At 37.3% G+C, this 11,521-nt stretch overlaps 1 protein-coding gene and 1 non-coding gene across 2 annotated transcripts; both read right to left on the minus strand.

The window, feature by feature from the left end:
• Window positions 1-579: 579 nt before the first annotated feature.
• Window positions 580-10,447, minus strand: LOC109066012 (translation initiation factor eIF-2B subunit delta). Its single transcript, XM_042746572.1, is given in 14 exon segments — window positions 580-911; window positions 1,013-1,193; window positions 1,940-2,117; window positions 2,207-2,334; window positions 2,412-2,514; window positions 2,640-2,716; window positions 2,798-2,912; window positions 3,710-3,801; window positions 4,362-4,444; window positions 8,728-8,904; window positions 8,907-8,918; window positions 9,375-9,546; window positions 9,699-9,736; window positions 10,222-10,447. Coding segments are annotated over 14 exon segments (1,605 nt in total). The 5' UTR covers window positions 10,271-10,447; the 3' UTR covers window positions 580-711.
• A 183-nt stretch (window positions 10,448-10,630) lies between these two features.
• Window positions 10,631-10,714, minus strand: trnal-cag. The gene has a single exon. It is a non-coding gene; the product is annotated as a tRNA-Leu (tRNA).
• Window positions 10,715-11,521: the final 807 nt, after the last annotated feature.

Raw genomic sequence — 11,521 nt, forward strand, 5'->3', positions numbered from 1 at the left:
GACACTATTAGTAGAATACTGACATACGTAAATGAGATTATGCAGGTTTTTGTCAATAATGTAGTATTGTGGTAGGGAATTCAGTATGTACCTTGGCAGCCTGGTCCCCTAAATACTAAAGATGTCACAATATCACAAACAATCAGCCAAAAGTATTGTTTTTTTTTTCATCTAAACCATGTATTTTTCTGTAGCGTTTCAAAGGTTTCGGTAATACAAACAAAACCTCTTATTCAACACACAGCTTTTTCATGATCTTACACACATTTGCACAATGTTCTTTTTCCCTTTTTTACATCTATGAAAGGATTTCGGCAACAGAAGAAACTATCCAAAAAAGGATGATAGATGTTTCTTATGTTTATGTCTATGCACTGACCACCATGATGGGCCAAAATTGAAAGCACACAGGCTTTACAAACACAAGAACAAAGCTATCTGACATTCTTGATCTTGTGTACAACAATTCTAAGTACTAATTTGAGAATTTTCCAAAGACAATCTCATTAGGTGGACTTTTTTAGAAACTGGAATTGGACCAGTTATACAATTTGGAGTTAAATGTATCCCACTAGTAAGGACATAAACTGTGGCTTTAATTGAAAAGCTCGTTCCATTTCATAGATATGTTTACTGGGTGCCAGAAGCCCCATGTGCACAGATTCTCATGTGCAGATGCAAGAGGGAAGCAGAACCATGTTCGTCTGCTCTTCACTGATCTACGTTCTTGACTCGCAGTACCACAGGCACAGAGGTGCAGGGGATCATGCCCAAGTCAGTGATCACAAGGTCCACAAAGTCTGGTGGCGTCACGTCATACACCAGGTTCAGAAGCCCCAGGGATTTAACAGTCTGCCAGTTCTCTAGGTGTGACTTCCCATTTCTGGTCACAATCAGGTCATCTGGGTCATCTGTGGAAAAAAAAAATAATAATAATATATTTTTTTTTTGTGTGTGTGTGTGAATACCTATGCATGTTACTTAGAAATTAAGCCAGACATCACAGAATTACCTAATTCGTTGGATACAAAAGAGTCAGTCTGCACTCGTTCACAGAACTTGTAGGTCTCACAGCAGACCAGCACTGGTACATTGTAGGCTTTTGCTACCAGGGCAATTTGGGAAGTTCCCACACGTGACATCACATATCCATTAGCAAGGAGTGCATGGGCACCAAGAAATACCTTGGATACCTGGAAATAAGAGTGCAGAGTCCAGGTTCTGTTTCAGCGTTCAGATAACAATGTTCTATTTTAAAAAAAATACTGTTCTCTTGAACTATTCATCCTATAATACAATAATGAAGGATCATGTGACACTGAAAATTGGGAGTAATGACTTCTGAAATTTCAGCTTTGCCATCACAGGAATAAATTACATTGTGAAATATATTAAAATAGAACACAGACATTTTAAATTGTAATATTACTCCACATTATTGCTGTTTTACTGTATGGTTTCGATAAAAGGCTTTTTCAAAAACATTAAAAAAATCTTAGTGACCCCAACCTTTTAAACAGTAGTGCATACTATAATTTAACACAACAATCTCAACATTCAGAACCTTGCAGTGCCATATAATCATTTGAAATAACACTGTAATTACCATCCAAGAATGTCCGTAATAAAAGTATACTTGTATAAAGTGCACATGCTGTTCTAAACTCTTCTGTTCTTAAAGAAAGTGGTTAAATCTGGTAGAGACTGATAACACCAAGCAGTTATCTTTGTTCTGTTAGCACCACTTCAGTTGCTACTGTGTATTGTAAAGAACGAAAGTCCCAAACCATAATTTAGCTGTATTTTTAGCTACTACTAATGTCACACACATAATCAATCCTTTGAAGGTACATGCACTTTGATAAGAAATCACCTTACCTCGCAATGAGCTAAAAATAAAAAGTGCTTGCAAAAAGCTTTACTGAAAAGAATGACTCACTTCAGGCAGAATGTAGGACAAGGCAGATATGAGCACGTAAGTACATCGGATGCCTTTCTTCACCAGACGCCTCAGCGCCTCTCTGCCCTCCAGTCTGGGCCGACTGTCCACAACTATGACTCTGAACTTCCTCTGCTTTTCAAAAGCTTTGCACAGAATGTGGTTGACAAGTGAAGAGCTGGAAAAAGACAAGAAAGGCACTTCTAAAACACTTCTGAACGAATCCAGACTATTACAGAATTACATCAATTGACTGAAAAATCTTACCAGCCATAAACAAGAATGACATCTCCATCACTTATCTTCTCAATAGCATACTTGGAAATAGCTTCAGAAGCCAGAATGATCTTCTCGTTTATGTAACTATCAATACATGCCTGTAGTTTCCCTTTGGCCTGTTGAGAAAACATTGCTTTTAGAAATTCACAGGACGAATACCATCACTAAACTAGTGACTCGTAAATATTTTGACCTCTTCTTCTTTGCATTGACTTGGTATATTTGAGATTTCCTTCTTGATGTATTTGATGGCATTGCCCATGCTGGCCGAAAGGGGTCGACACTGGCTGAGAAAACTGCAGGTGTAATGAGAATTTGCAGTGTTCATCAAACAGCTGTTTCCATGTAAGATCGGAGATCAAATAAACACATCTACATCTGAGCTCATGCTATATCAATTTTCACAAGGAAGAAGGTGAACCTGATATAGGGCGACAGCTTGTTCACAAGGTCCCTTGACAACTCCTCATTTGGAGGTGTGCTATAGTCTTGAATAACCTATGAAAAAAAAATTTAAACACTATTTCAATCCAAAATTAAGAACTGTTGAGCTATTTTATAGGTTTTATCATGTATTACCTGTTTGAAGGTATGTAGTAGGGCCACAGATCGAGCATTTGATCCTGCTATAATGCCCTGAGAGTACTGCAGGCCCAACCGAACAATGGATGGGTGAATAACTGTGGCAGGGATGCTACAAAATAAACCATATCAAATAAGATAGTCATCGAAGTTATTTAAGCTTAATTACTAATATGTCTCTCCCCCCCCAAAAAAATTAACACATTTAACTGTAAAAACATGTATTTATTTTTTCCACTGAGGTCTACTTATAATGTTAGTAAAGTTTCATGATCATTTATCCGAGACCAAGAATTACATGACCTAATATAAGAAAATATCTTAGATTCAATCATTTTAAAAATAAAAGGCTTTTTGTTCCTGAGGAGGAAGTTTGAGTTCTTTAAGTTACACTGTTTCAAGGTACACGACTGTTCAATAGTGTGGGGACAGTAAGATTGCTTTCAAGAAACTGATGCATTAAACTGATCAAAAGTCACTTTCATATTGCTACAAAAGAATTTTCTCTACATCAAAGGATCCTGAAAAAAACCTGAGTGTAATGATTTCCATAAAAATCAGCACAACTGTTTTCAATATAGATGATAAGAAGAAGTGTTTGTTCAGCACTAAATCAGCATATCATAATGATTTATGAAGGATCATGTGACACCGAAGACTGGAAATATGATCAGCTTTGATATCACAGGAATTACATTTTAAAATATATTCAAAAGCAGTTATTTTTAAATTGCAATAATATTTCACAATATTACTGTTTTTACTGTATTTATGATCAAATAAATTCAGCCCGGATGGGCGTAAGAGATATCTTTCATTAACATTTCTAAAATCTTACCAGATTTCCACTTATATAACCCCGTCAAGACTAGATTATGACTAATGTAGAAGATACATTGTTTACAATACCTGATTTGCAGGGTGGGAGGGCTTTTCCGGCTGTATTGGTGTAGATGTGAGAACAGGCTGACCTTGTATCCATAATCTGACCTCAAAGGAACCTAAGAGAGCAGAAAGAACAACAGCATTGGATGTGAGTATTTTGTTCGCTTAAGGTCAAATGCTCTGGAGGTCACATCCTCCCTCCTCAGGTCAAGAGCTGAGGCTGCAACACTGTGCATGGAGACATACATGACACAAATGTGCACAAATGAAGAAGGGCTCCACAGTAGACTTTGAAAGCTACACCTAATAACATAAAAAAGTAAAATAAATCACACTCAAAAGTTCACCCACATAGGACATCTAGCTCATCACATGAACACAATGTAATGATAATAATCACAGTGAAATCACCTCCAGCAGATAACTTTCACCAGGAATAAAAACACATTACACAGAGAAAGAATTCAACAATACACTGCACACAAAAGTGTGGAGCCAGACCTCGACTCCAGTTTTATTTAAACCGCAGCCCTGCCCTGACTTCTGTAAGACATAGGAAGGACCTGGGTTAAAAAACGCTGCAAAATGGATCTCAGAAAACACCTGGATGAATCCATCATGTGTCAATGGGCAATAATCAGACAACAGGCAAATCACAACTGTGGATTTGTCTCACCTGCTGCCTTTCAAGCTTTTTGGCCAACTTTTTCAATGCAGCAGGGTCGTCCACCTGAACGTGCTCTGGTAACCTTTTCACTACTAACAGACAAAAAAAGAGAAAGGAAATAAAAATACGGCTGGGTAATTTTGCTTATCCAACTCATAAAGCATCTGTAAATATGTGTGTTGGCAAATATGTGTGTGTATTTTTAAATTAAAAATAAATCAATGTATTTTTAAATATTTAAAAACACATTTGTTTTTAATGTGACACTGAAGACTGGAGTAATGGCTGCTGAAAATTCAACTTTGATATCACAGCAATAAATTACATTTTAAAATTATATATATAAAAAAAAAAAAACAGTTTTCACTTTGCAACAATATTTCACAATATTAATATTACCTCTTTTTAAAATCAAACAAAAGGTTGAGCATTTAAGAAACTTCTTTCAAAAACATTTAAAAACCATTTAATCGTATCGACCCCAAACTTCAGAATGGCGTGTACTTTAGAATAATTTCTTTGAGGGATGCAATGAAATGAAAATTAACAGAATGAAACACTGGGCCAAATACGTAAAATGGTGGTTTTTCATGGTTCCCCCCATGTATTTTTGCCATTTTTTCCCCATTGCATAAATTAAAAATAGCCAAAATGTGCTTTTTATTAAAATTAATAAGTTAGTAAAGTAATATTTTGTTGTCCATTTTTGAGACCTCCTTCTTGAATCAGGCATGTATTTCTTACTGTATAAATATATGCAGCCTTGCTGAGCAGAAAAAAAAAATTCTTTTAAAAACATTAGAATATTAGAGCTGGTCCGAATACCATTTTTTGAGCTTCGAAGCTTCGGTATTAATCAACACCGAATATTCGAAGCTTTGGAAGGAGGGGGCTGAACATATTCTTCTCTCTAATGAAGGCAGGAATATCTGTGTGTCTTTCTGTCTGTTTTTATTTTTATGATGTCGAGAACCTTTCATCTAGTCGACTTCAAGTGTGGCGGGGGTGTTGCTGCGGGCCCAAGGGAGTGCAGTGTCATGTTTTGGTGCAATATGGACACGCAACATGTTCAGAATTAATAAACTTTTAATGAACTACAGAATAGCGCGAGCCGGAAGCACCTCGCCTCACGTGGGAAGGGCTTATATGCTCTGAGAACAGACACTGCACTAGTGATACAAAACACAGGTCTGTTAAGAGCAATACTTTTAATATAGACAAATTATTATTAGGCTGGGCTACTGTACGTTTTTTTTATGACTGCCGTATTCCAAGCAAATTAAGTGCACGTTTTAACAAGATTAACAAGTCGTTTTTTTACACCGACAATATACTATCAACCCTCTACATTGCGAGTAAATCACTCGCATATGCGACTAAATTTGACTCTGGGCGACTAAATGATGTCTATCGTTAGCCTTTGGCTAATAAATTCTTAGATTTTACTCACCAGAGTGTGTGTTCAATGCTATTATAAGTTAACCACAGATGTATTTTCACTCGCTGAACATTGCCTGAGCGCTTCAGAGTTCCGCTCTCCATCAAGCGATCTGTACTTTTTTTAATTCATCTCAATGGAAGCACAGCGCACCTGTACTTGACCGTACTTGACGCACTGTAAACTCCGTGCGAAGGCGCACGACTTGCCGTCGCTTTGCAGATAGCGCTGTTTCTCACACATGCAAAGATACAGAGCGAGAGTCTTAACATGCTGAATCGACGCGCTACATGTAAACTATAATCTTTGTTGTATTTTCCTGTCAAAATAATGGAGGTCATTTAAAATTATTCAGCTTTTCAGAACAAGCAGAAGATATGCCGGTTTCCCCGATAGTGGGTGGAGCTAATGCGCAAATGGCAATTTCATTGGCTGGAGCTCATCTATTACCGTCCCTGTTTTGATTTCAGCAAATCAGTTTGACTGAACGCAGACAAACATGATTAATATCGATGAACCCAGCAGCTCATCAATCCGTAGTGCATTGTATATTGTTAGTATGGTAGTAGAATTAGTAGTAGTAATATCTTTTAATAATAATTACTGTTATCTATTACTTTTATTTTTTTTACAGAAACCATGAATGACCAACAATATCTTAAGCATCCCCACCAGTCTTAAATTCAGTTAAAATTACCAATATACATTCATACATGGTTACCAAGTTTCAGCTCTAATCACTAAAGTTCTATCATTAAATAGTGCTTAATGATCATAATACCATAATATAATGATTGACTGACTGAGCTGTGCCATTTTACAAAGATAAGCTGATTGGAATCGTGTGTGTGTGTGTGTGTAAAACAGTATATCAGTCTGGCGATAAAACTAATAAATTTACTAGCCAATGGCAATTATATTGCCAAGATGTGCGTAGAGGGTTGACTATAGGCGTACTACTTCTAGAACTCAAGTGATTTTTCAAACTTGATGTACTGTTGTGGTAGGCCAGTTTCAAATCGCATATCTGCCTTTGTCTTGTCCTCTCTCAATTTAAAGTGCTCCCACACAGTTGAGGTCTTGGCATTTTTGTGTTCTCTTCCAGATTAACTGAATCATGATGTTCACTCATTTGCGATTCATATTCAAGCGTGAATGAGAACCGTTTTGCGGGGGATGCTAGGTGTTCGGAAAAACAAAGGGAATATTCGAATCTCAAAATTGAAAATCGAATGCCAACCCACCAAACAAATATTACAATAATCTAATATTCTGGTCCAGCCCTATAGAATATATTACAGATCTAAATTTGAACACAATGGGCCAGTTTTACAATAAGTTTGCACCAGCGCAAACAGTCTTTTGCCGTTAAAGTAGCACTGTAAGGTTTTACTAAAGACGCGCAGTGAAGAATTAGCGCTGAAAAGGCACAGACAGTTATTTTCATGCCTGACCTTATTTAATATGCTTTTGTAGGAATTTATGGGAGGAGAGTATTCAAATGAATCACGCGACAAGATTTACTAACGTTTGTGCTCGTCAAATTACTGCCATTTGTTCCATTATTTAACACCCCAAAAGAAGCATGCCTTAACTTTTTGCGCTTGAAATGGCTGCAATTATTGCTGTTAGGAGCCACCGTAGAGAACAGAGAGCGCATGGTAGAAGGGAGAGGATTTTTTCTACACGTATTAATTTATTTGGAATGCCAGAACACAACATCATCTGAACAAATCGTTTGCAAAGCCATGCTATTTTTAATTTGCTTTAGATAAAAACAGATGACCCGGAACCCTCAACTAGAAGTCACTCAATACCTGGTCTATCAAAACTTATTGCAACCCTATTTTTTGGCCTCCGGTTCTTTTCAACGTACTATGGCTTCTTTATTTCTTTATTTGCAACTATGCTAATTTGCGCTGCGCTTGGTATATTGCGTCGGTCTATATGTAAATGAAGATGTTGTGTCAGTGTTCTTTAATTTGTGCATTGTTAGTAAATACCCTGCAGAAATTTCCACGCCCATCTGCGCTGATTTGGAATTCCGCTCTCGCACTAATTTGTCCTGTTTAGTAAAACTGGCCCTATGAATGTTATAATAAATGTATTAATAGCACTGTTGTAGTTGTAATTATTATTATCATTACTATTGTCTTACTTTACAACAGTAAAATTACAAAACAGTTCTTTTTTTCTCCGGTTTTAATTTGGCGGAAACCCGCAGGAAGACCTCAGTGCTTCTTTTTGTTGACAACAGCAGATTTATAAATGATTCTCATTACGAATTTGGGAAGATGTCTGTCGCATGTATTGCATTGTCACATGCCTTTAAAAAAACTCATAAAAACGTTACTGAGCAACTGACGAGTAACACTGCTTCAGCGCAGATTTTCCACGCTGTGGACTTTTAACCCTGGCTAACAAGCAGTTAGCACCAGAAGCTTGTGCAGTGCTGTCCAGAATACATGAAATTTGTGCGTGTATTAGTCATCATACAGTAATCAGCAACAAACACCCCTTGATCTTCTCATCGGACAAATGCGATGCAGTACTAAAACAGTCTCTTGCACTGTCGGTGCTTGTCATGATTTTTGCGGATTTCTCAGACAGTTTTAAATGCTTGCACATTCCCAACATGTTTGCTGCATTACTGTGCGCCCCTATTTGATCTCGCCTCGACATCGTACATCATTGTACAGTTTATTCAGACTTTTCATTTATTTGGCCTTTTTCCTATTTTTGGCCGAATAATTTTAATTTGCCTTAACATTCGGTGCATCTCTATTTATTTTTTTATATTTGAAATGAGGGAAAAAATAAAAATGGATGCAAAAAAAAAAAAAAAATTAAATACTGGAATGGTTGATTATATTTGGGCCACTGTGTAAATGCCCAAACTTCCCACCCTGGAATAACCTTTGAGAAGCAGTGAATTACCTGGCTGAAGCTCATTAGGGGTAGCTTTAGGCTTGCTGGAGGCAGATTGCTGTCCCCCTTCTTTCTTGCCCTGTTTTGATGTTCGTTCTGAGTCTTGCCTTGCCCGACGCTCTGCTCGCAGTTCTGCTTTGCTCTTGGCAGGCTTCTCTGCAGCCGCAGCAGATTCAGATGCATGTCAGGTGCAGGAGCTGCTAATGAGATAAAAGGGTCAAACTATTAAAAAGCACTCAAAAAACAGACATTAGACTTAGGGTTGTGTTTACACTTGGCAGGTTTGATTAGATTTAAATGAACTCTACTCTGTTAGTGTGATTCATCTGAGTAAGCGTGAACACTGCCATCTGAACTTTAAAGCACACCAAACAAGCAAACTGTCAGCTTCCAAACAAACTCTGGTGTGGTTCAACAAACAACTGATAGCTCGTCATAGGGGTCAGAGCTTCTTTTGTGTGTACGAAGGAATTTCAGCTGCAGTTTTGACCCAATTTCACATTTCATAAGCACTTTGTAAGCTGTCAGCTGGTAAAAATACAACCATATGTACTCATGTACAATACACACATTTACCCCATCAAACAAGAAAATTATTAGATGCAGGTTATTAGATTAGAATGCAGGACAATTATTCTGGAAACAGCAGCAAGTACCTTTATGTGCTGGGCTCTGTGTGGCAGGTTTTGACGGAGCTGGTACTGATGCTTTCTCTTTCTCCTTTTCCTTCTCTGGAGGACCCTTGTCATCTTTTTTATTCTTTTTATGCTGCTTCTTCTCTTTCCTAAGACGCTGCTTTTCTTCTTTGGTCAATTCCTTACCTTCACCCTATATTTAAAAAAAAAGGGAATCACAGTTTGCATGATTTTAAATTCTTTTTTATTCTTTTTATGCTGACACATTTTTGTAAAATGAAATACAATTAATTAAATGATAAATATTGTGAAATTATATAAACATAAAATAAAGACTTGACCTACCTTTGCCAGTGCAATTTCTTGCAACTTTACATCTTTATCTGTGACACAGGTAAGCATATATTTAAAACGCATCCAAAGTAAAAACTACTCTTTATTAACACTAGTGACAGAAGATACTAATTTACTGAGAATAAGTTTGAATTAATAATGTCTATGATGACAATAATCCTCTTGACACTGACTTTGCAGTGTTATTTCATCATGCTGCCTCACTCGATCTTTACCAAACTAAAGAACGCTGCACAGAGATTCAGTTCGTCTTGCAAACACAACCAGTTACATATCCAAACAATAGGGAACATCGCAACCGTGCCTATGTAGTTTGATTTTAATGACAAAAACAGCATGATGTAATTTCCACTCTGCATATGTCAAGTCAGCTGTGCAATGGCAGAGTGACGATCAGCGGCGTAACCAACGGCAACACGAGCTCTCCGTTAACAACTATAAACGACTGCTTACTTACGTGTTTAATTCGGTAACAGCACACGTTAAAAAAAAAGTTTCAGTCTATATATTTTACCTGTAGCATGGTTGACGCCGTCAACCTGTCTCCCATCCGAGTCCGCCATGTTTCATTTCTTCGTGACTCCGCGCTGGTAAACTGATGTGAAGAGCAGTCGGGATGAATTACGCCGCCCTCTAGCGATTGAAAGGAGTACGCTGACTTTTCTTAATTTTTTTATGTACGTTATATCATTCATGAAAGTATTATCTGTACGATTAGAAATAGTATGAGCAGCATGCATAACAGTAAATAACGACTACAGTACTGTCTAACATAGTTTTAGATGTGAAGTTTAGCATGTCACACCGTACCCAAACACACAAGATGAAAAACTTCCGGTCACCTCTTTTATAAAACCGACGTAAAAAAGTCGCTTTCAACAAAAACACGTTTTCGTCGTGTTGAAGAAAAAAAACGAAAAGGTTGTCAGAAGTGGGATTCGAACCCACGCCTCCAGAGGAGACTGCGACCTGAACGCAGCGCCTTAGACCGCATCGGCCATCCTGAGCACGGTTGAACGTCATTACGTCATCATATATAATAGTAATAACACAGTGTTATAACATCGTTTCTTTACACGTTTTGTCGTTTTTTAGTGAAGTTTTATGCGCTAAAATATTGTTGTTTATGACTTATGATTACATTATACAATTAAGGATGTTTTAACTAAATTACTTTTTAAGTTTTACAGTTATCACGTAACTTGTAAGATGTGATCAATAACTTAAGGAATTAATTGACAATTCTATTTAATGAAAACGGTCACTAACAACACTATTTCATGTTATAACGCTAAAAAACGAATAACCGTGACGATCACCAATCACTCAATCAAAATATGTTTGCTAGGTTCTCTGTTACCGTACGTTTTCTCTTCTGCACATTTTACCTGGAACAGTTAGTCTCCCATCCGAGATCCGAGTCCTTTTATATTTCATTTCCTACCAACGTTTCGCTGGTAGAAACCGATCCTGAAAAGGAATTGGGAGCGACTAACGGCTCGGTTGTGTCACCAACACAAAAAACAGTTGCCTTTTCCCTCTCTTAACTAATGTAGAGTGACCGCATTCAGTACTAATTGAAGACGATACATTCTTCGTTTGCGAAGCGCTCCAGAGCCCTCTGCTGGTCAAAGAAATGTTACTAGAACCCCCTAAAAAAGCAACAAATGTTTTGTGAACTTAAACGGTCAGATTAATTTTACAAGGTTCTCCATTTCTCTCAAAAAAATATAATGTGAATGTTTAATATTGTTATACTAATTGGGTTATGTAGTATTGTCATGCTTTCGAGAGAGATTTCTTGTGAACGTCAC

The sequence above is a fragment of the Cyprinus carpio genome, chromosome B20 (assembly GCF_018340385.1).
Source record: "Cyprinus carpio isolate SPL01 chromosome B20, ASM1834038v1, whole genome shotgun sequence".
Classification (NCBI taxonomy): Eukaryota; Metazoa; Chordata; class Actinopteri; order Cypriniformes; family Cyprinidae; genus Cyprinus; species Cyprinus carpio.